Source organism: Dermatophagoides pteronyssinus, unplaced genomic scaffold (assembly GCF_027571235.1).
Source record: "Dermatophagoides pteronyssinus isolate colony J.1.1.1.1 unplaced genomic scaffold, Derpt_VIB-CSIC_2022.12 sq0004, whole genome shotgun sequence".
NCBI classification, from domain to species: domain Eukaryota; kingdom Metazoa; phylum Arthropoda; class Arachnida; order Sarcoptiformes; family Pyroglyphidae; genus Dermatophagoides; species Dermatophagoides pteronyssinus.
The window spans coordinates 89,185-111,165 of record NW_027461528.1 but is presented as its reverse complement, the minus strand read 5'-3'; the positions used below and the strand labels follow the sequence as shown (position 1 = coordinate 111,165).

The window sequence follows — 21,981 nt, the reverse complement described above, 5'->3', positions numbered from 1 at the left end:
TTTATTTATTTTGGTGTTTTTTTTGGTTTAAAAATTATTTAAGAAAGAAAAAAACATGAAGATTCTTTGATTATGGATATATGGCACTTTAAAAAATGTTCATCTTTGAAGATGATGATGATTTTAAATGAAGAAACACATTAACAACAACAACAACAGTAAGAAAAATTTATGATTTTAATACAGAACAAAAATCTATTTTAATCGGATGATTTTATGATTTTCAAATTTTTGAAAAAGCTTTTTTAAAATTATGAAAAAATGAACCAAATATAGTCCAAAGAGATAGATGTATATCGATTGATTGGTCATCGATTGATCAATTCAAAGAATTGAATTTCAAACAAATTCCACAATAAATCCACACATATTGACAGAAATCAACCACAACCACACACAGCCAGTACAAAAGAGCATTCTTTTTTTCAATGTTTGGGCTCCATCATGAAAATCATGGCTCCCCCGCCCGGTTTAATGTTGTTGTTGTTGTCTGTTTTTTTACAACCGGTGATGCTTGTGTGTGTGTGAATCACAATCATATTGAATAGAATGAGGATTTAATGATGTAGCACACTGTTGTTGTTGAACAAGATCTCGATAACTAGAGTAATTGAACAAAAAACATGAAGTTGATATGGTGATTGAGAAAATCAATTTATCCAAACATTCAAGACATAATTATTAATCGATTTGATTGATTGATTAGATTAGTGTTTTTTTATAATAATCGATTAAACAACAAAAACAAGTTCAAGTTCAATCAAGACTAATCAGCATCATTGGAGAGTGGTGCAACCAGAAATAAAATCCGAAATAACATTTTTTTTTCTCATCATCATTATGGTTATCATGGTGATGATCTTGATTGATTGAAAATAATAATAACGAATCCTCATCATCATCATCAGAAACGATAACAAAATCATAATGTTGATTTTAATGATTTCATTTCCCTGATTGTTTGTGATTGAATCACATTACTTGATTTTTTTCATCATAATTATTGATGATTCATTCGAAAAAACAATCAACCAAGAATCCTGGTTTGTACACAAAGAAGAATTTCATCCTGTCCAATTATAAGAGAAAAGAAATGATGAATGGACATTAACACCATTCAACCGGAGAGAAAGAAAAGAGAAAAACAAATTATTTTCTTTTGATGTTGTTTGCACGTACACACCAAATTTATTACATGCCTGAAAGAAAGAAAAAAAAGATCCATTAAAGTGTCGACTATGTGACATCATTAAATATTTATATTTTTCCACAGATTTATTATCATCATTTTTTGACCAAACAACAATTGATAAACTGAACGAGCAGAAAAAAACTTGGATTCTTGTTTAGCTAAATAAGAAAAGTTAATGAAAAAAAAACAAGAAAAGATTTATGAGATTGATGGCCACACACACATTGAGATGATGATAATAATCAAATGAATGAATTGAATGGATGGATGGTTTGTTAATCGATAATTACTACTATCAAACCATGACCTACCTATCTAATCTACCTATCTTTATTTCTTTCTTTTTTCTCGTTATTGTCGGAGAGCCTCTTTTTCATCAATTTGCGATTTGTTTTGCTTAGTTTTTTAGGTTTTTTATATGACGAATAATAAGGAAAATCAACAAACCATTTCAACAAAAAAAAGTTGGCTAAGTTTCATAAAACGATTCATTATCATTCCATCATCATTGTATTTCGTTGAATAATTATTATTTTAAAAGATCGTGATTTGTTAATTGAAAAAATGAATAACAAAATAGAAATAAATTATTTCTTTCCGGAACTTGATCGAAAATATCTTGTATTTTCGGATTCTTTTTATTTTCAGTTCAGAATTTTGAAATTTTTTTTAAATAAATTTTAGTGATGACTTTTTTGCAAATGAAGAAAATTCAGTAGTCAATAGTGTGTAGGTTTTTTCTTACTTCCAAGAAAATATATAATTTTCGTCCGAACGTATAAATAACCGATCATCATCATCATTTTTTATTTATTTAAAAAAAATCGTTTAAAATTGAAAAATTTTAATTTTCACCACAGGTGTTTTATTTATTTTTTTTTGTTCACTCAAGGTGATAAATGTTTGTTGATTTTTTTGCGTTTTATGAGAAACATGGCCAAAGTCTGATAATCATTTTTTAGCCGAAATGAACATGTTTGTCATTAGCAGTCGGTAGCTGGTTGTCATCAGCATTGATTATAATCATCATTTTAATTATGATAAGTTTAAAAAAAATTTACTAATTACTTTCGGGTTTTGTTTTTTTGATGATAATTTTTCGTTCGAATCGATTAATAAAATTTTTTTTGTTTGTTTTCCGAATTCGTTAGCCAAAAAAAGATATTTTAACCAAAAAAGGTTAATTAATGTTTAAATAGTTGATTCGAACATTTTTTTTTGTTTACATCCGATTAGATAAGATTTTACTCAGAAAATTTTCTATTTTGAAAATATATGTCATCATAATTTTTTTTTTTGCATTTGGTTTTATTAATAAATCGATTAATTGATTGATAAACAAAAAATTGTGGTCACAACAACAATTAATTAATTGCGAATGAAAATAAAATTTAATTTCACAAAATTCATTTCAATTCACTGCTCCAGCCAGCCAGTCAATGTCCCGATAATGATCAAGGGAACAACAAAAACAACAACAAAAATTGTTGTTTATTGGTGTCAATGGCACCCAAACAACAACAAAAACAGCAAAATCATCTAATCAAACTGACCAAAGAATTTTCAACAGCAACAAAAAACCTTTATCTTTCTTTTCCTTGATCATAAATAATTTAAAATTATTCATTTTTGCAACAACAAACAAAACAAAAAATTAAAGATTGAATTTTAAAGATTTTTTTTTGTTTGGTCGAATGAAAAATGTTGACTTGTCATGAAACTCTTTCAAACACATTTCGAAAAATGACCTGAATGAATTTTCAGCATAATTTATTTGTCTAATCAACGAGAGAAACAAAACAAATTTTTGGTTCATCAGCCTTTTGTTTTAATTAAATTTTCTCACCAAATATTGTTCGATTGAATGAAAAAAAATGTTACAATGCAAAAATTGAGAAACTGATGACATAATCAAAAAATATCATCATCATCATGTGTCATCACCATTAATTCCTGATTGGATTAGATGATCGAATTGGCAGACTAAACAATATTATCCCGAAAACTAATGAAGAAGAGAAAAGGAAATTAATGAAATTCATTTCACAGAAAGTTCATTCATTTTGTTTGGGTAATGATTTTGCGGGTAAATTGAAGGGGAGATCAACAGATCGAACATAATGAATTTTTGATCCAAAAATAATTCTGTCGGCTGGCTCGATTTGAAATTTTCTGAATTCACATTTGAATCAGAATAGCCAAAAAAATAATGTTAAAAGAACCATAATAATAATGATGATGATAATAAATTATCGTAATGAAATGAATAAAAAACCAGCCAACCAAGAATATATATAGATGCCATGTGTGTGTGTGTGTGGTGAATTTTAGGCGAAATAAAAAGGAAAAATTCAACATTCCACCATTATTTTGGTTTGGTTGGTTATAGTTTTATTTATTTTTATTTATATGTTTTTGTTGACAATGTCATTCACCCTGTTCTGTTGTGTTGTGTGTTCAGCCAATATCATCGAAATATAATGCGGAATTTATTTGAATTGTAGACAAAATTTGATTGAATGATTAAGGATTCTGGATGATGAGGATGACTATCATAAAATTTTTCTCATTCATTTTAATTTAATTTAATTCAATTTGAATTATAATCATCATTACTGGACACACAATTCAAATTGAAAATGTTGCTATAGTTGGTTTTTTCCATAGTACCACTATCGCCATCTATCCATGATATTAATCCAAATATTTATTTCAAATTTCGCGCTTTTTTCCAAATTCAAAAAAAATGTACAGGGAAAAAATGAAATCATTTTTTGTTTAATACATAAAATCGTAATTTTACAAATGATATGAAAAGTTTAAAATAAAAAAAATTCAAATGCAAAAATTTAAAAAAGAAGAACGATTAAGAAGCTGCGAAAAAAAATCACGTTTTAGTTTTTGTACAAAACACAAATGCTGCCCATAAGTGGTTGATGGTTGTAAAAAACTTAATAAAAATCATTTATAAATCAGTTACAGGAATGCCACCATTTGATTGATTTCTAGTTGTTGTTGTTGTATCGAATAAATCATTAGACAATATTGGATCAAATGCATTCTTTTGACTAATTATTTGATGACTATTATTATCCGAACTTAATGTTCGTTTTGCAATATTAATATCAATCGATTTGCCACCACCAAGAATATCTAATGGTAATGAATGTTGTTGTACGATTGTTGATGATAATGGAAATGTTGTAGATCTATAAATGGATGTTGGTGAATAATCATTAATAATATCATCATCACAATCACCACAATCATCATCATCATCATATTCATCATCTTCAGCACAAGTATCATCGGCAACATATGTTGATATAGTACGTGCACGTTCTGATATAATTGTTTCAGCTGTTGATTTTAGATCAGCAGTTGTTTCATCGGCCGATGAAAATGATGATTGTAAAATTCCATTACCAGTACCGATGCTGCTTGTTTTGGAATATGTTGATTTTGAACGATTATTACCACGTTTTAATAATCTTGCATTTGATGATGGTCCATCACCACCAACATTCGAACTTAGCGCAATAGTGACTGGATCACCACCACCACCATTATTAGTTGATGTTGTCGATGCTGATGATCCACCATTTAACTGATGATGTGGATGATTAGAATGATGGTGATGATAATTACTACCAAAATGTGTTGATAACATTATATTTGTTTTACTTTGTCGATGATAATAGTGGCCAAAATATCTTTGCCAAACTTTACTATTCATACGTCGTTGTCGCCAACGACAAAATGCAACCATACCAATACTAATAATAATGAATAATAAGATGAAAATAATTATCAATAATATTAGCAATGTATTTGAGATCGATCTTTCTTCATTATCCAAATCTTTATGGCTTGATTCAGATAAATGTTGATGATTATTTGATGAATCTAATATGGATTGATGATTATCAGTCGATATGATCATTCGTACAACACAACGTGGTAATGGACCGCTCCATGCTCCATTTATATTACAATTAATTGTTGTTGCACCATCCAATTCATATCCATCATTGCAACTGAATAATGCACGTGTTTGATTGACAATTTTCACCGTTCCATGTGAAAATGTTGTAATCGGTGCACATTTAAGTGTTGAAAATTCATTCATTGGACAATGTGGCATTCTTTGTGACCATTCACCATCATCACGACATTTTGCCGTTAATTTTAAACGATTTGACATGCAACTAAAGATGATTATATCACCAGGTATGAAAAAATTTCGATTCATTCGTTGTTTACGATTTACATCAACGATTCTTAGGCCATTATGTGGTCGTACAGGCGTTGGACAAGTAACAGCTATACATTCATATATTTCATTTGTTGAATTATTTTGAATAGCAACATTTTGAGTAGAATTGCTACCGATAGTCGCTTTAAAATATTGTTCCAATGGACTCCAACGATCGTTTGAACCACAAATTCTAGTATTTGAAATAGCATTCAAACGATAACCATGATTACATAAATAATCAGCACGTGAATGAATTCTTCGTTCGGCATCGGAATAAGAAATTCGTCCATTTTTTAATTCAGGCAATTGTGGACATTGTTTCAGTCGACATTCAGGTGGCTGTCTATTCCATTGGCCATCAGCCCGACAAGTAAGAACAGGAAAGCCAATTGTCTCATATCCTTCATCACATACATAATGTACATTTGAATTGAATGAAAAATTTGCTGATGTGGAACTTTTATTAAAGATCATTTTAGCATTTGGAATCTCTAATGGCTGGCTGCAATTCACCGCTTTACAAATGAAAATGAAGAAAAAGATTTTTATTAAAAATGAATTTCATTTTGAAAAATCGTGACTTACGTTGGCAATTCAATGTAACCAATGGTGACCAATGTGCATGCTGTTTAGGATGTTTATTACTACTATCCAGATCATCCAGATCATCATCATTTGCATCATTTTTTCGGCTCATTTTACGTTTATCACCAACAAAAAAATCACCATCCAAAAATCTTGATTTATCATTTGTTGCTGAATTCAAATCATGTTCATTTTCATCATCATCACCATCGTTGAGACGTTTGCTATTTTTTGATCTATTCGAACCTAATCGTATGTTTGGTGAATTTGAATCATTATCAGTATCAACAGAATGATGATGAATATCGGGAAATAAAATATGACCAATACTGGATGGATGTATACCATCCAATATACAACGAGTTTGCGATTGACCATCAATCGGTCGAAAACCTTGTTCACATTCATAATTAGCTTCTTGTCCAATGGGAAAAACAAAATGTTTTTGATGTCGATGAAGATTAGATTGTGCATTCGGTACTAAAGGTGGATCACCACAAAATACTGAAAAACAAAAATTTAAATTTTTTACGAATAAAAAACAATCAACAAAAAAAACTTACAATGAGGACTATTGAATGCATGTTGTTTGATTGCCTGATTATAATCATTTAACGTATATGATGGTTGTGGTGATGGAGATGATATTGGCTGTTGTCGTTTATTCGTAATGTTGTTGTTGGTAATGTTTGAATCAGTCATCATCGTCGTTGTTGACAAAGTCGTTGTTGTTGTTAAATTCGATTCGATTAGATGAGTATTACATTGCAATATTAATAATAATAATATCATCATTATGGAAAATATATTTGATTTGATATTATTATTATGATTAGATGATTGTTTTATCATTGAATTTGAATGATAATAATGATGATTATGACTATAATAAATGCTGTTGTTTTTGTTGAAATTATTTAAATGATGATAATAATCACTGAAAATTTGTTTGCACCACCTCATCATTATGATGAAGATCATTGTCAATGAAATAAAAAAATCACATAAAAATTGAATGAAAGGATTATTTAATGATATTATTGATCGATGACCATTTATACAATTCATTATGGAATTCAATGATGATGATGAACTAAGATATTGTGGATCATCATCATTCGGGTGTTTCGGTTGTTGACAATCACTTGTTGAGCTGCAATTGATTTTCAATGGATGAGGATTATGATAATACGACCACCACCACCACCATAAACTATGACCATTAATAATTTTCTTCTTCTTCTTTACATTACTACCATTTATAATTGTTGTTTTAATAATAGCTGTCATCATCATTTTCGATATGAAACAATTATTTATATTCGATCACAACCTAAATAAATAAAGTAGGAAAAAACATTGATAAATATTGGGCATAGTTTTCCTTTCAAAACAAAAATCAACTCAAGAATGTAATCAAAAAGTGGAAAATCAAATATTTATTTTGTATTTTCTTTGGAAAAAATATGAAAAATTTACGACATTGTCAAAAACTTGGAAAAAAATGTCAATGCTGAATCAAGAGAGAAAAAAAGGCCATCATCACATTATCAATAACAAAAATTTCTCATTTTGAACAAAAAAAAATGAAAATTGAATTTTACTTTAAAACAAAACTCTCATAAGTGTCTTACAGTGAAAAAGAAAAAACGCAAAATAAATATGATTATGAAATCAATTGACAAATACAGGAAATTCAATTTCGAATCAATCAATCAGTCAATTGATCAAATTGCTGATTAAATAATATGTATTAATAAATAAATCAAATATTAGACATGTGATAATGTTTGTGTGTGTTGTGCAATATGTGTTTTATGTTTGTGTACGTTTGTTTCAGGTCAGATCAATCGATCGATGATGAAAACTTTTAAACAGCCACTTACACATCCTACACTGAATAATGAATGTTATTCGAATAGAAATTATCATGTGAAATATAGGATGGTCATTTTTTGAAAAAAAAACAATAAAATTCAATGATTTTTCTGGAGGAAAAACATAGCACATAATTATTGACAAACATAAAAATCTTTAAACCAAAAAGATCTGGTCAGCATCATCTTGATCATTGACGAATCTGGGACAAATCAAGATTTTTTTTGACAGAACAATGATGATGATTATTATTATTATTTCAGGTGAAATAATTAACAAGTTTATCTGAATTTTGACACACAAAGAGTGAGAGAGAAAAAATAAAATTTTTTTCAAGTAAAAAAAGGTGCGTTCAGGCGTCACCATCATCACCAAATGAATTTCACATTCATTTCACGAATTGAAAACAAACTTTACAAAAAAAACTATGATTTTTTATTGCCCGAAAAAAATCATCATAATTTGTATCAAAAGGATTCCATCTAATCGAAAGATTTATTATTCAAATGTTCTGAATATTTATCAATCAAACAAACAAAAACTGAAAAAAAGACATCGAATCAGATTAGAATGTAAATTGAGTGCAAAAACTGGTCGGCATCGATAGGATTGGTTGGTCGGTTGGTTGACAAAGACCGACCGATCTCTTCGCTCTTTTGATCAAGATGTGAATGACATTTTTTTTGTTGCAATTCTTCTGCGGATATTAAAAGTCATCATTCGCGCTTCATATGATGATGATAATAATAATAATAATAACCGAACTACATCTACATTGTTTTTTGTTGTTGTTGTTGAATAGAATCGCTCTGCGTTGTAATGGAACGAATCTTCTTTTTTATCATCAATCATTATCGATGTTCAATGACCGATACAAAGAATCGATACAAAGGTTTCAAGTGAAAATAATAAAATTCTTAAATTAATGTTTGCTTTTGGATAGAGATTATGCAATACACAAACATACAGACTAAACACAAACACCAAATAAAAATACAAAAAAAAATCCGATTATATATTTTTTGAACAAAGGGTTAAACACACAGACAGAAAACGTTGTTACTACGTTGTTTTTTGTCATAAGATTTAGAGGTAAAGAAACTATAAAATTCAACGATTCTTATTTGTTCGAATAAAATTACTTACATTTATTGATATTTATTTGTCATGAATGAAAAAAATGATATGAAATTGATGTTTAGGTTAGGCTCAAATCGATGATGATGATGAAAGGATTGAAAAAATTCACCAACGACTATTGAAAGCCAAAAAAAACGAATGGAAATGGACGAATAGCACACAATGAAAAAATGTGTTTTTATTCGAGTGACACAAAACACATTCTATTTCAATTCAAAAAACAATAAAAACAACTAACAAAAACCAAATGTTGTTGAGATCAAGAGTCAATTAAATTTTTGATGCTCATCATCATGAGGATTTTCGAATGAGGAAAAAAATATTAAAACCAATAAAGAGAGAGTCAGCCAGTCAGATTTTCATTGCCACATTTTCCAATGTGTGGATATAATGGAGAGAATTCAAATGAGAAAATTAAATAAGAAAATGAAACAAGAAATGCTACGCATGCAGTGAAAGAGAAAAAATCTTCTGGCGTATGTTGTTGGTTTGGTTGAAAGACGAGTTTTCTCTCATTGTCAATTCTCTATATCCAAAACATACATTTCAAAACATACACATTCTCTATTCCTCATTCCTATCTATGGTGTTTGTTTGTGGATCACACACAATACACTCTATTACCTAAACACACACACACAACCAAAAAATAATCATTATAAAAATACCACTAGAAGATAGGTTTGGTTTTGGTAACTCGGGTTGGTTGTTTAGATTGCAATCCCAAATCATCAACAGCTAAATACATTCACACACAAATTGCATTGACTTTGCAAAAAAATCATTCTTTTGTGTTAAATATTGGATCATTCCAAATGAGAGAGAAAAGAGAAAAAAATGATATTTTCAAAGGTGCAATAAACATACCTTGGTGCAATGATATTGGATGCAAAAAAAAGAAGGGAAATTTGATTCCCTTAATGGAAAAAAATTGCAGCATTCGAATGAAAAAAAATGTGAAATAATAACGATGATGATGATAATCACCACTTGTTGATGACCATTTGCTGCTGCTAATGATTTGAACGGGCGGAACCCGAACAATGTATGTCTTTGTTGTTGTTGCTTTCGGGTTAGATTCACATAAATATCAATGGTGAAGTAGAGATTTCTTCTTCTTTCTCCATCTGATGATAATTTTTCTTAACAAGTTTTTTTTCGTTTCGGTTCGGGAAAATCCTCATTTTGTTTTCATCACTACACATAATTGTTCAGTTGTTATTGACGACGGGCCATATGTTGACCTAGATTTTTTTGGTTTTGCTTTTGGCTTTTTACAATTTTTTACAAATGTCAACAACAAAAATATATAGGGTCGATATGGATGATGATGACGATGAAGGAAAAAACGGATGTCTTTTGAAATAAATAAAGACAAAAAAATGTCGGAAATCAAAAAAACTGAAAAATCTGGAAACGATCAATTGATTTTTTGAATTGGTTGATTTTTGTTGATCAAAAGGAAAAAATTGACCAATTATGGTCGAAAACCAAAGTGGTAAATTTTAAATTCGTTTCGAATGGAAGAAAAATTTGTTGTATGAGTCATTCATGTATGAATTTTTCTAGTTTTTCAAAAACTAATTGAACACAGACAATGATTATGGGGATAATTTTCGTACAAACACAAATTGAATATACAATCAACCCAGATAAAAAAATTGGTTAAATAAAATGAAAAAAAAGATAAAATGATTTTCAATGTTTGAAACACAAACACAAACTTAACATTTGGAAAGAAACAGATTCAGTAGTTTCATCATCATCATAATACTGTAATCATGTAAAGACAAGAAAAATTATTTCTTGATTTTGATTTTTTATTGCAAACAAAAAATCCGATTGATATCTTTGCTTCTTTGAAAAAAACGAACGAAATAAAATTGAAAAAGGGAGCAGAGAAAAAATTTTCCGTAAAATTGCAAAGAAAAAAAAATTTATCAAAGGAAATCCCCCACATACAAAAATTCGAATGAATAATCAAAACATTCGATCGAACGTTCCGTTTTGTTCGATTTTTTTACCTGGATTATTCATATAAGACGTGTAATGATGATGATGATTAAGATTAGATTAGATTAAATGATAATTAATTAAATAATCTTGATCATCATCAGATGATAATCGTCTTGGAGATTGACATGAAGAAAAAATAAATTTTCCGGACATTTTCTACCATCATTATTCATCTTTGTTGACCTTTTTTCCGACCGATTGATTGATTGATTGATTTATGATGATGATAATAATGTTATTGTTGTTGTTATGTATGGGCCGCTGTCACCACCACCAGCATCTTTGAGAAAAAAATGATGAATGAATTTGAAGAAAAATTCCAAAAACAACAACAACGATCATAAATAACATTGACATTTGAATTTGAGATTTTATCAAACGTTAGAAAAAAACATTGAACATCATTAATTTACATCAAAATTCAATGATGGTTGGCTGGTTGGTTAACCCTCATTCATCGATAGATTTATGTGTGTGGATGTCACACATTTTAGTTTGGTGTGACCTACTTTAGTTACCATCATTATTCAATTACAAAAATCTTATCTATCTTTGGTAAAGTAAAGTGTTTCTAAGTGAATGTGGAATTCGAGGTAAAAATGCTACCCACATTTTTGTTTTGAAGAGAAATTTCCCGGGTAAAATTGTTTCGATCAAATTCAGAATCGGGAAAAAAACTTTCCCGGAAATTCGAATGTTTTCATAATTTTTGTTTTGTTTTTTTTGTTTGTTTACTAACCAGCTGATCTATTAATCTAATTTTATTTTATCTATGTGCAAACAAGAAAAATCAAAACAAATTCATCTAATCAAATCAAATCAATACAGTTCGACAAAAAACACTGAATTTTGATTGATTGCTTAATCGATCGATCAATATCGATTTGATTGATTAGTAACGACATTAACATTATCTCTTTTTTATTTTGATTCGAATGAGATAAATCAGGAAAAACAAATACAATTTAGAGACACGTGGCTAGCTCAAAGAGCCAAAAAACATTCGAATTTTCGAATCCTTGACTGAAAGATATTTTTTGCCTTTCGCCCAAAATGTTTGCCAGGATTCTTTACGACGACGACGACGATAAAACTAAACTTGTAAATTTTTAATTTTTATGCGTGAACAAAGACCAAGAAGAATTTTGTTAATCTAAAAATAAATTTTTTTATTTTCTTTTGATTTAAAGATTCGTTGAAAAACAGAAAAACAGACACTGCTCGACTACCAACGAACGAAAACAAAACCACCGTTTTTTCTTTCTTCCATCCTTTTTTCCTAATCAACATTATCATCATTTGAACCAGAGAATAAACAACCACCATTACTGAATTATAGAAAGTTTTCCCATCATGATGTCATGTTCAACCATCAAACAAACAAACATAATTCTACGAACAAAGATTATCATATCTTTATTTTATGATCATAATTCTTGTTTGAAAAAAAACGACGACGAATGAAGAAAACTCTTTTTCGGTTTTCCTTACGAAAGAATAGAAAATAAATCTTAAAAACGACAAAAATAATAATAATCGAAAATATTCACCGCATCCATGGCTAAAATTATTAACGATTCTTCAGCAGTGAACATCATCTAAATCAACAAAAACAAAACACAGTAGCAGCATCAAAACTTGAGCCAACCATCATCACTGTTGTCGAAAATTTAAATGAAATTTTTTCAATGCCAATTCGTCGTCGAATCGTTTTATTTTGTTGTCGATTCTTTTCATCATCATTTCAAACAACAAAAAACTTTAATATTAATAACAGCAACAAACAAACAAACAACAGTGGTAAATTTTTTTTTGTTCTTTCGAAAAAATATAAATATTGTTGATTTGGAATTTGTTTGAAGAAAAAAAATACCGAAAAACTTTTCTTGGTTTGTGCGCGATTGATTGATTGATTATGTTCCACAACAATTATTTAAATCGCATTCAATCATCATCATCATCATCGTTGTTGAAAATAATCTCAGCATGTACCATATTGATGATCATCATTATTTTAATCATATCACCATCAACAGCATTCATTGTTCAATGTCAAAATGTTGATGATAATTCACCCATGTCCATCGATTCGAATGTTGATCAATCATCATCATCCGAATCACCTATTTCGACAGTATCGGATGATAATCTAAAAATAGTTGAAAATGATGATCAAATCGAATCAACTTCCGAATCCAAATCCTCATCAATCAACGATTATTTTTCCACCAATGATGAAAAAATATGGTCATCGTCATTAATCGTTAATTTTATTGTTGATTTATTAAATTATGGTCAACATTTATTCAATTTATTGAATGATAATATTCGATTTGTTTATCATTATTTAATGGCTAGAACGTTACCATTATTTTTGCCATTATCGTCATCATCATCATCATCATCATCATCATCGAAAACCGTTGATGAAAACAATGATAATTATGGTGATAATATTCTAAATTATACAATGATAATGAGTAATCTTTATAAAAATCCATCAATGTCGATGTTGATTGAATTTATAATACGTTTGGAAACAATATTGGCCATAGTAATAATATTTATAATATTTTCATTCATAATTCATCATCATCATAATCATGATGTTAATGTGATTCAATCACCATCTCCGTCTTCGCCATCATCAACAACAGCTCAATCTGTGAATGAAAATCATCATCATCCAACAACAACAACAACAACAACCAGATCATCATTGAAATTATTACATTATCTTAATATTACCATATTATTTGGCTATTTGTTCACTGCAGTTGATTCAACAATTAAATCATATTTTGAACAACAACAAACCGTTTTGAAACAATTTCATTCAGAACGTTCGGGTGCATATTCCATACAAGGTCGTCGTCATAATATGGAAGATTGTTTTCGTATTCACAATCAAATTGGTTTGGAATTAGGTATCGAATATTATGCTGTATTTGATGGACATGGTGGTCAGGTATGTATTTCATAAATAAAGTTTTTTTATCGAATTTTGAATTTTCTTTTTTCAATGAATTTAGAATGCAGCAATTCATGCGGATAAAGAAATTTATGATTCGATCGTTCGGAGAATAAAAAATCATGTTTATCATCAGGATAGCGAACAAATGTGTTCGGAAAAAAAGTTATCATCATCATTGATGATTGGCGAACAACAACAATCAAAATCGGAAAATACGTGTGACATTCAAACGAATAATAATCGTTTTGCGTCATTAACAATGTCTGAAATGAAAAAAATTCTGAATGAAGAAATAATTTCCGTGGATAAACAATTGGTTGAAACATTTCAACGAAGATCAGATATATCTGGTTCGACAGCATTAATCGCAATAAGATTATTACAATCAAATAAATTATTAGTTGCCAATGTTGGCGATTCAAGGGGTATACTATGTGATTCAAAAGGTGCTACAATACCATTATCATTTGATCATAAACCTTATCAGGTAGGATTTTTTAATTTGAATCGATTGGATTTGATTGATTTTGGTTTTGTTTTTCTCTAGTTAAAAGAGTATCGTCGCATACTTGAAGCAGGTGGTTATATCAGTTTAAAAGGTGTTTATCGTGTAAACGGAATATTAGCCATTTCACGTGCATTAGGTGATTATCCATTGAAAGATAATCGTTTAATAATACCCGATCCCGACATATTGACATTCGATTTGAATGAATTGAAACCAAAATTTATGATAATGGCAACTGATGGTTTTTGGGATACATTCTCGAATGAGAATGCTGTACAATTTGTTCAACAAGAATTATCATCATCCAGATATAATAATCATTCATTGAATGAATCATCATCCAGTAATGATGGTTCGATTGCATTAGAAATAGCAAAAAAATTAGCCAAAGAAGCATATAATCGTGAATCATATGATAATATAACAGTTATTGTTGTTTTTTTCGATGATTTTATCACAACAAAATCATCATCATCATCATCTCAATCAACGATAAAATCTAGTCCGATGAAAAATCGAAAAAAATCTTCACCAATCTCATCATCATCAACAACATCACCATCAAATGAATCGAAGCCGGCCATTCAAGAAGAATCAACATCATCATGATATTTAAACTTGAAAAATCTCCTTATCTTTCGATCAATTTGTTATCAATTCTTCTTCATTTTTTTGTTGTTGGTATTTTTAGATTGAAAAAATAGATAAAAAACGAAAACAAAATTTGCCGATTTTAATTCTTCCAGAAAACAAAAAAAATTGTTGGATCTCTTTTTGCAACAACAAAATAAAAATAATTTTAAAAAATGATGGACGAAACTATCGATTATTAAATTTTATTTCGATTAGAACGAATGTTAGGGGATATGTGATTTTTTATTATCAAGGAAAATTCGATATGTTTAAAAATGATTACCAAAGAGATGGGAGAGATATGAGAAGAAGAAACAAAACAAAATCAGATATGATGTGATTAGATTTGGAAAGAATTGTTCAAATATATCGTTGCACACGAAGATATGTTTTTGGGTAGTTTGTTTGGACATTGAAGTTGATAACGAATGTTGGTTAGTTGATAATGGTCATTTATTGATGATTGGAATTAATCAAAAGATCTTTAACCTCGTCACAATGATCAAAGCCAAGATTTTTTTCCAATTTCAAAATTTTTAATTTCATATAACGATTTTTTAGGATTTTATTTTCAATTTCTAGATCCATTAATCTTTGTTCATTTTGATAATATTGATGATCATCATTAATATTATTGATATGAATTGATTTCGATGTTGTTGTCGATGATAATTTCGAACCATTTACCATTGAACCCTGATTACCTTGATGATTATGATTACGATGATGATGATTAACAATTTGTGATTGATTTTTACCATTTTTAATCATTGATGATGATGAAGAATTAGATTTAATGTTTGAATGATCATTATCATTGATAACAACTTTTGGTATTAAAAACATTTCATTCATAATGAATTCAGAATCTTCTTCATCCGAATCGATCATATATTCATCATCGGATTCCATCATTTCATCTTCCTCATCCTCATCGTGTTCGATATCATCATCATCATCATCGATACAATCGATATCATCACCATCGATATTATTATTCGAACATTTTATCATTGTTTTGATCTGTTGCGACGATGGCAGCGGTTGTTGTTTGAAAGCATTTTGTTGTTGTTGGATTTTTTTGAGCATAGATTTATCGGGTGTTTGACCAAGGATATCCGATATGAGAAATTCACATTCATCCATATTCAAACGATAACCATTTGCAGCTAAATGTTTCAAACGTTTTTGTGCACGTTTGCGCCAATTTGAAAATGATACATCACGAACATAACGCCAATCCTTTTCCGCTGATACCATGCCGGAATCACGCATCATTTCGAAAATTTCACGCCAAATATGTTCTTTTTCGAATTTATATGCTTTTTTAGTGAATAGAATTTCTTTTTTTTCATTTATAAATGTTAAGATATTTAATCGTTTCAATTTATTTTCGCTTAACATTTTCATCATCTTTATCAACGAAATCAAAATTAACAAACATTTATCAGGGGCAAACAAATCTTACTTTTGGTATCGGTTTGTTATTAGCGTTGTTGTTGTTGTTGGTGGTGGTGGCCACGATCTTCTTCTCATCATCTTTTGTACTGTCCGAATTTTCCATTGTGTAAAAGAATTTTCTCTCGAAAAGAAAAGAATTGAATAATCGAATGATATGTGGGTGAATTTACACAAAAGAAAAATTGATGATGATGATATCGGAATTTGTAAACAACATTAACAACAACGACGACAACAGGCAATCATTCATCCGTCATTCATCATCAAATCGAATTGAACAAGAAAAAATCCGAACAACACACACACTCTTCGAAATTTTTTTTTTTTGTTGGTCACAAAATAGAATTTTTTTTGTTTGTTCGAGCAATGAACACACACCGAGAAAGAGAGTATGGAAAAATCACAATCATAGCGATTCGAAGAAAACGAAAAAAATTCTATACAACGCATCCACCAAAAAAAGCAAAACAAAGATGCCAAAACAAAATGAGAACACAGTGAAATGAAAAAAAAGAAACTAGAAAAAAAAATAACCAGCAAAAATTGAACCAACGAACGAAACTTTTGGTTGTTTGAATTCTGTGGTACTGGTTGTGTGAGAGAATTTGTGACTAGCTATTCTTGATATGCGTGTATGTTCCATACAGCATACCAGAATACTGATCACCGATCACCGACAAATATAACCCAAAAATGAATGATGGAGAAAAAAGAAAGCATCCTTGTTATTCTGTCTTATCATTATTATTATTATTGGGTATTTTCTAGTTCAAAAGAAAAAAAAGATGTGCGCGCCTATAGTCGGAAAATATCCACGAAAAAAGGGACCAATACGAAAATAATAATAATTGGAGTAGATGTTCAGTCATTTGGTCGCTATTTTTGCCAGTATATCAAAAAAAACCGTGATTTTCACGATTTGCGTGCAATCTCCGTGAAAATTCTCTTGTTGGTCTTTTTTCAGCAGTAGTAATAATTCTGGCAAATTCTTTCGTGATGATGAGGATTATTGCGAATATAGAGAAGATTTGGGAAGAGAAAAAAATGACATTTATTAGAAATTTGAAAAATTTTATTTAATCTCAATATGCAAATTTTCTATATTCAAATAAAAAAATGAGATAAAATGGCGAAATCGAGCAAGCGGAAAACACTAAACAAAATCACTAAAAGGATATCCTCCTCCAAAAAAAAAACAATCAAAATGTTATCGATACATCGATATTGAACAATCGATATTTTTTCCATTCATTGAATCAATTTATCCATGAAATAAGGTTGACCATTATTTTTTCGTCGTCGAGTCATTATTTCACAACCATTATCGGTAACCAAAAATGTTTGTTCAAATTGTGCTGAACGTCGGCCATCGGCCGTTACGGCTGTCCATTCATCGGGCCATGTTTGATCACGCCAATTACCTTCCGATATCATTGGTTCGATTGTAAACGAATGACCAGCTTTCATAATACCACATGCTTTATTTTTACCATAATGCGGTACTTGTGGTGCAGTATGAAACAAACGATGTATACCATGACCACAATAACTTCGTACAACTGAATAACCATGTGCCGAAACATGTTTCTGTATAACATTACCGATTTCACGATATTTTTCACCCGGTTTTATAATGGCAATAGCTTTTTGTAATGCATCATATGTAACTTGTACCAATTTTCGATGTTGCGGTTGAACTTCACCAATAAACATTGTTTCATTGAGATCACCGTGAAAACCACGATGATAAACAGTTATATCAACATTCAAAATATCACCATTTTCTAATGGCCGTTGATCAGGTATACCGTGACAGATCACTTCATTTACCGATGTACAACAGGATTTAGGAAAATTATAATAATTTAATGGCGATGGATAACATTCACGTTCGATACATGCTTCATGTACAAGACGATCTATTTCATCGGTAGTTATATCGATATCGGCTGCTTCATATGCAACATCCAATACTTCGCGTGCTAATTTACAGGCAACACGCATTCCTTCAATTTCTTCATCATCCAATACTCGAATTTGTGTCGAACCTTTCACGCTTTGTTCCGAAGCCGATTCACCAAGTGGATGATCGGCATAATCTGGGCGCATTATATGTTCCGGTACTGTTCGTTTTGGTGATAATGGATACATTGGCCGCAATGATCCCGTAAAGCTAAACAATGGCCATGGATTATAAGGAGATTTGGCTGTTTTTTCATTTTTTTCTTCACTTTCATTAACAACAGCATTTTTTCGATGTAAAAGTTTATGTTTAGGCCAAACATTTCGAAAACAATCTTGTGAACAAAATACCGATGTTTCAATACCTAATTTCAAACATTGTGGACATTTCAGTGTTGATGCTTCACCACCACAACCTGTACATTGTTGAATTACAGAGGTCATTTGAGAATTTATTCAATTTTTTGATAAAATTTTCAACAAAAAAAATGTGAAAATAAATGACCCGAATAAAAGATGAGGGAAAAAAACATGTGCAATGTTTATTGTTGAATCACGCTTTTTCAAAATGTCACAGAAAGAGAAATTCGACGCTATTCATAATGGACGAAAATCTTTATTCATCAATAACAATTCATTAGAATAATTCCAGATGAAAAATTCTTTCATCTATCGATCTTAAATCGTGAATAAAAGGGTATCATTGTCAACACAGAACACATAGAACATAGAATACGTTACACAATGAAAACCAATTTCGAAAATTTCAAACAAAATTGATAAAATGACCAAAAGCGAAAAGTTACAAATATTTCGTCTGATACAAGATCGTGAATTAGGTTTGTATCATCAATGTCCATGGTTATTCCAAGAACGAGTGGAAAAATCATTGATCAAGGTTTGTGTTGAAATTTTCATTGTTTTTTTGTTAATTTTTTTTTGTTGTTGTTGAAATTACAAATCTTTTTACAGTATGATCGTTATGAATTTATTAAATTTCAGTCATATTCAGGTCCAATAGTTATTGATGAGTAAGTTTAGTGAATTTTTTTCGAATTTTCAATAAAATAATTTCTTTTTTTAAAGTCAATCCATTTATTCGAATCGAATGACCAAATGCGAAACATTGTAAGTTTTTGTAATTTCTAATTAACGCGTAACTTTCATCGTAAATTTTATCATTTTTTCAAGAACCAATCTGAATCAAAATAATATGGATAGATTGCAGGAAATTTATTCATCATCCACTTATCCATTTAAACGTCTTTTTGATTATATGCTCATTACATCAATGTTATGGGTAAAAAAGTTATTGATTGAATTTTCAAAGAGGAAAATTACTAATTGAAACATCTTTTTACTTTTTACTTAAGTCATTTGATAAAGTACCATTACCGGCCAAAGATTATCTTGATGGTTTTTATTGTCTTGCATTGAAAACAAATTCAAACAATGAACAACAACAACAACAACAACAATCAACCCATTTGTATATACAATCACATCGTACGGGTCGAATTGTTGAACAATATCCATTATCAATGGATTCATTAAATTATTATCAATTTCGTCATTTAGAATATGATGCCAATTGTCAACAATTAATTATTCATTCGAAAAGAAATTATTGGAATTGGAATGATTCAAATATTGGAATATTTTCTATGATAATTTTTAAATTATTTCCATTTCGTTTACGAACATTTGTTGAATTTGATAAAGCCATTGAACGAAAAACAATCAGTATGGTTTCTGTACAAAATGATTTGCTTATTTATGGTTCATCAGGATCAACATGGAATTGTTTATTTATTTATCATTTAGATTCTATCCTCAAACTCAATGCAATTGATCAATCCATTACTGTTGATCATCAACAATTTCTTCAACCAAATTGTCATGTAAAAAAATTGACCGAATGTTTATTTAAATTTGATTGTAATACAATTGAATTCATTTCACCAATACCATGGTTATTTTTATGTCACCAAAAACAATATGGTTTTTACAATTTTTCATCCAATTTTTACATTCATGATTTAAAATGCGGACAAAATCAACAATTCAATGATAATCATTGTCACAATAGTGAACTATTCCAACATCAACTTTATTTCAATGGAATCAAACGATCAATTTATTATATAACAAGTGATTATTTAGCCATTTATCGTCATTATCCACCAAAATCATCCCACAACGATCATAATTCGATTCGATTGATACAAACATTAAATGTCAATGAATTAAGAGGGATGATCGATGATCGATCTTTATCGGTAACAATAATTCAATGTGATTATCTTGATCAATTGGATACAATGTTATTATTGACAATCAATTTAGAATATTCACATAGTTTGCAGTTACATATTGTTGATAATTTACATCAATGGTCAGCATCGCGTTTCAATCATTCACTAAAACATTCAATTCGTACGATCAAATTAAGGGAAATGAGATATTTTGAAGATTATCATTATCAAATTTATTGGCAATATAATTTCATAATAATCGGTCAACGTAATCAAAGTCAACAATATTTATATATTTATCAATTGCAATTCTAATCAATAAAATCTTCACCATTATCAAAATATGTTTCCATATAATCGTTATCTTCTTCCATGGAATCATTATTTAGAATTTCTTCATCATTATCATCATCATCGTCGTCATCGTCATTTTTATCGATTCTTTCATCGTGAGTTTTTATTTTGTTATTATCCAATGGATCACGTTCCATTATATCGCCCACTAATACTGGTTGATCATTATCATCATCATCATCGATGTTATATCGTCGTCGAACAACGGTGGCAGTCTTTTTCTTTTTTTCGGCCAATTTTTTTGCTTTCATTTTTTTCCTTCTTAATCGTTCATCATCATCATCATCATTATCGATAAAATGATCCAAACCTAATAATCGTATCATTATCCGGGAATCATCCAGAAGATTTTTACGTTGTTCAATAATTTGTTGCATAAACGGATTCGAATCATCCATATTTAGAATATCTAAACGTTCTAATTTTAATGAATATGGGTCATCTAAATTTATTGAATCATTCATCATTGATGGCATTGATTGGGTTGCTGCCGCCGCAGCCGCTGATGATGATGCTGATGGATTGGAAAATCGTTCCATTTTTCTACCACCGGAAAACATTTTTTCGATATTTGTTTGATGACAAAAAAGATTTTTTCAAAATTTAACAAAAAAATTCAAACTCAACACGTGAAAATGTTTTCTTTGCAACGTATAAACGAATGATGATGATACAACAAGTTTATACGTTGTAAAAATTTAAAACTTGTTTTTTTTTGTTGAGAGTTTTTATTTTGAATCACGCCATCCATGGATATTGATATCT

The 21,981-nt window shown here is 29.5% G+C and overlaps 6 protein-coding genes across 8 annotated transcripts; 2 read left to right on the top strand and 4 right to left on the bottom strand.

Moving 5' to 3' along the window:
- The first annotated feature begins 25 nt into the window (after window positions 1-25).
- On the top strand, window positions 26-15,361 carry LOC113796808 (uncharacterized). 3 transcript variants are annotated; one of them, XM_075819659.1, is made up of 4 exons: window positions 26-158; window positions 12,260-14,037; window positions 14,102-14,530; window positions 14,591-15,361. In XM_075819659.1, the coding sequence occupies exons 2-4, from the start codon at window positions 12,985-12,987 to the stop codon at window positions 15,158-15,160; spliced, it is 2,052 nt and encodes a 683-aa protein (XP_075675774.1). In that variant the 5' UTR covers window positions 26-158; window positions 12,260-12,984; the 3' UTR covers window positions 15,161-15,361. The 3 variants fall into 3 exon arrangements, with proteins under 3 accessions (XP_075675774.1, XP_075675775.1, XP_027202895.2); XM_075819660.1 differs by lacking the exon at window positions 26-158 and adding an exon at window positions 11,514-11,662; XM_027347094.2 differs by lacking the exon at window positions 26-158 and adding an exon at window positions 11,800-12,170.
- On the bottom strand, window positions 3,955-9,611 carry LOC113796807 (uncharacterized). The gene is made up of 4 exons (XM_027347093.2): window positions 9,060-9,611; window positions 6,599-7,368; window positions 6,036-6,539; window positions 3,955-5,965 (listed from the first exon to the last, which is right to left on the bottom strand). The coding sequence occupies exons 2-4, from the start codon at window positions 7,329-7,331 to the stop codon at window positions 4,158-4,160; spliced, it is 3,045 nt and encodes a 1,014-aa protein (XP_027202894.2). The 5' UTR covers window positions 7,332-7,368; window positions 9,060-9,611; the 3' UTR covers window positions 3,955-4,157.
- LOC113796837 (uncharacterized) lies at window positions 15,011-17,308 on the bottom strand. The gene is made up of 2 exons (XM_027347124.2): window positions 16,653-17,308; window positions 15,011-16,597 (listed from the first exon to the last, which is right to left on the bottom strand). The coding sequence occupies exons 1-2, from the start codon at window positions 16,746-16,748 to the stop codon at window positions 15,638-15,640; spliced, it is 1,056 nt and encodes a 351-aa protein (XP_027202925.1). The 5' UTR covers window positions 16,749-17,308; the 3' UTR covers window positions 15,011-15,637.
- A 364-nt stretch (window positions 17,309-17,672) lies between these two features.
- On the bottom strand, window positions 17,673-19,161 carry LOC113796835 (methionine aminopeptidase 1). Its single transcript, XM_027347123.2, has one exon. It carries the CDS (start codon window positions 19,049-19,051, stop codon window positions 17,894-17,896), a length of 1,158 nt encoding a protein of 385 aa, XP_027202924.1. The 5' UTR covers window positions 19,052-19,161; the 3' UTR covers window positions 17,673-17,893.
- A 208-nt stretch (window positions 19,162-19,369) lies between these two features.
- On the top strand, window positions 19,370-21,177 carry LOC113796834 (uncharacterized). The gene is made up of 5 exons (XM_027347122.2): window positions 19,370-19,505; window positions 19,580-19,638; window positions 19,694-19,735; window positions 19,799-19,907; window positions 19,981-21,177. The coding sequence occupies exons 1-5, from the start codon at window positions 19,392-19,394 to the stop codon at window positions 21,175-21,177; spliced, it is 1,521 nt and encodes a 506-aa protein (XP_027202923.1). The 5' UTR covers window positions 19,370-19,391.
- LOC113796838 (uncharacterized) lies at window positions 20,699-21,776 on the bottom strand. The gene has a single exon (XM_027347126.2). The coding sequence runs from the start codon at window positions 21,774-21,776 to the stop codon at window positions 21,174-21,176; it is 603 nt and encodes a 200-aa protein (XP_027202927.2). The 3' UTR covers window positions 20,699-21,173.
- Window positions 21,777-21,981: the final 205 nt, after the last annotated feature.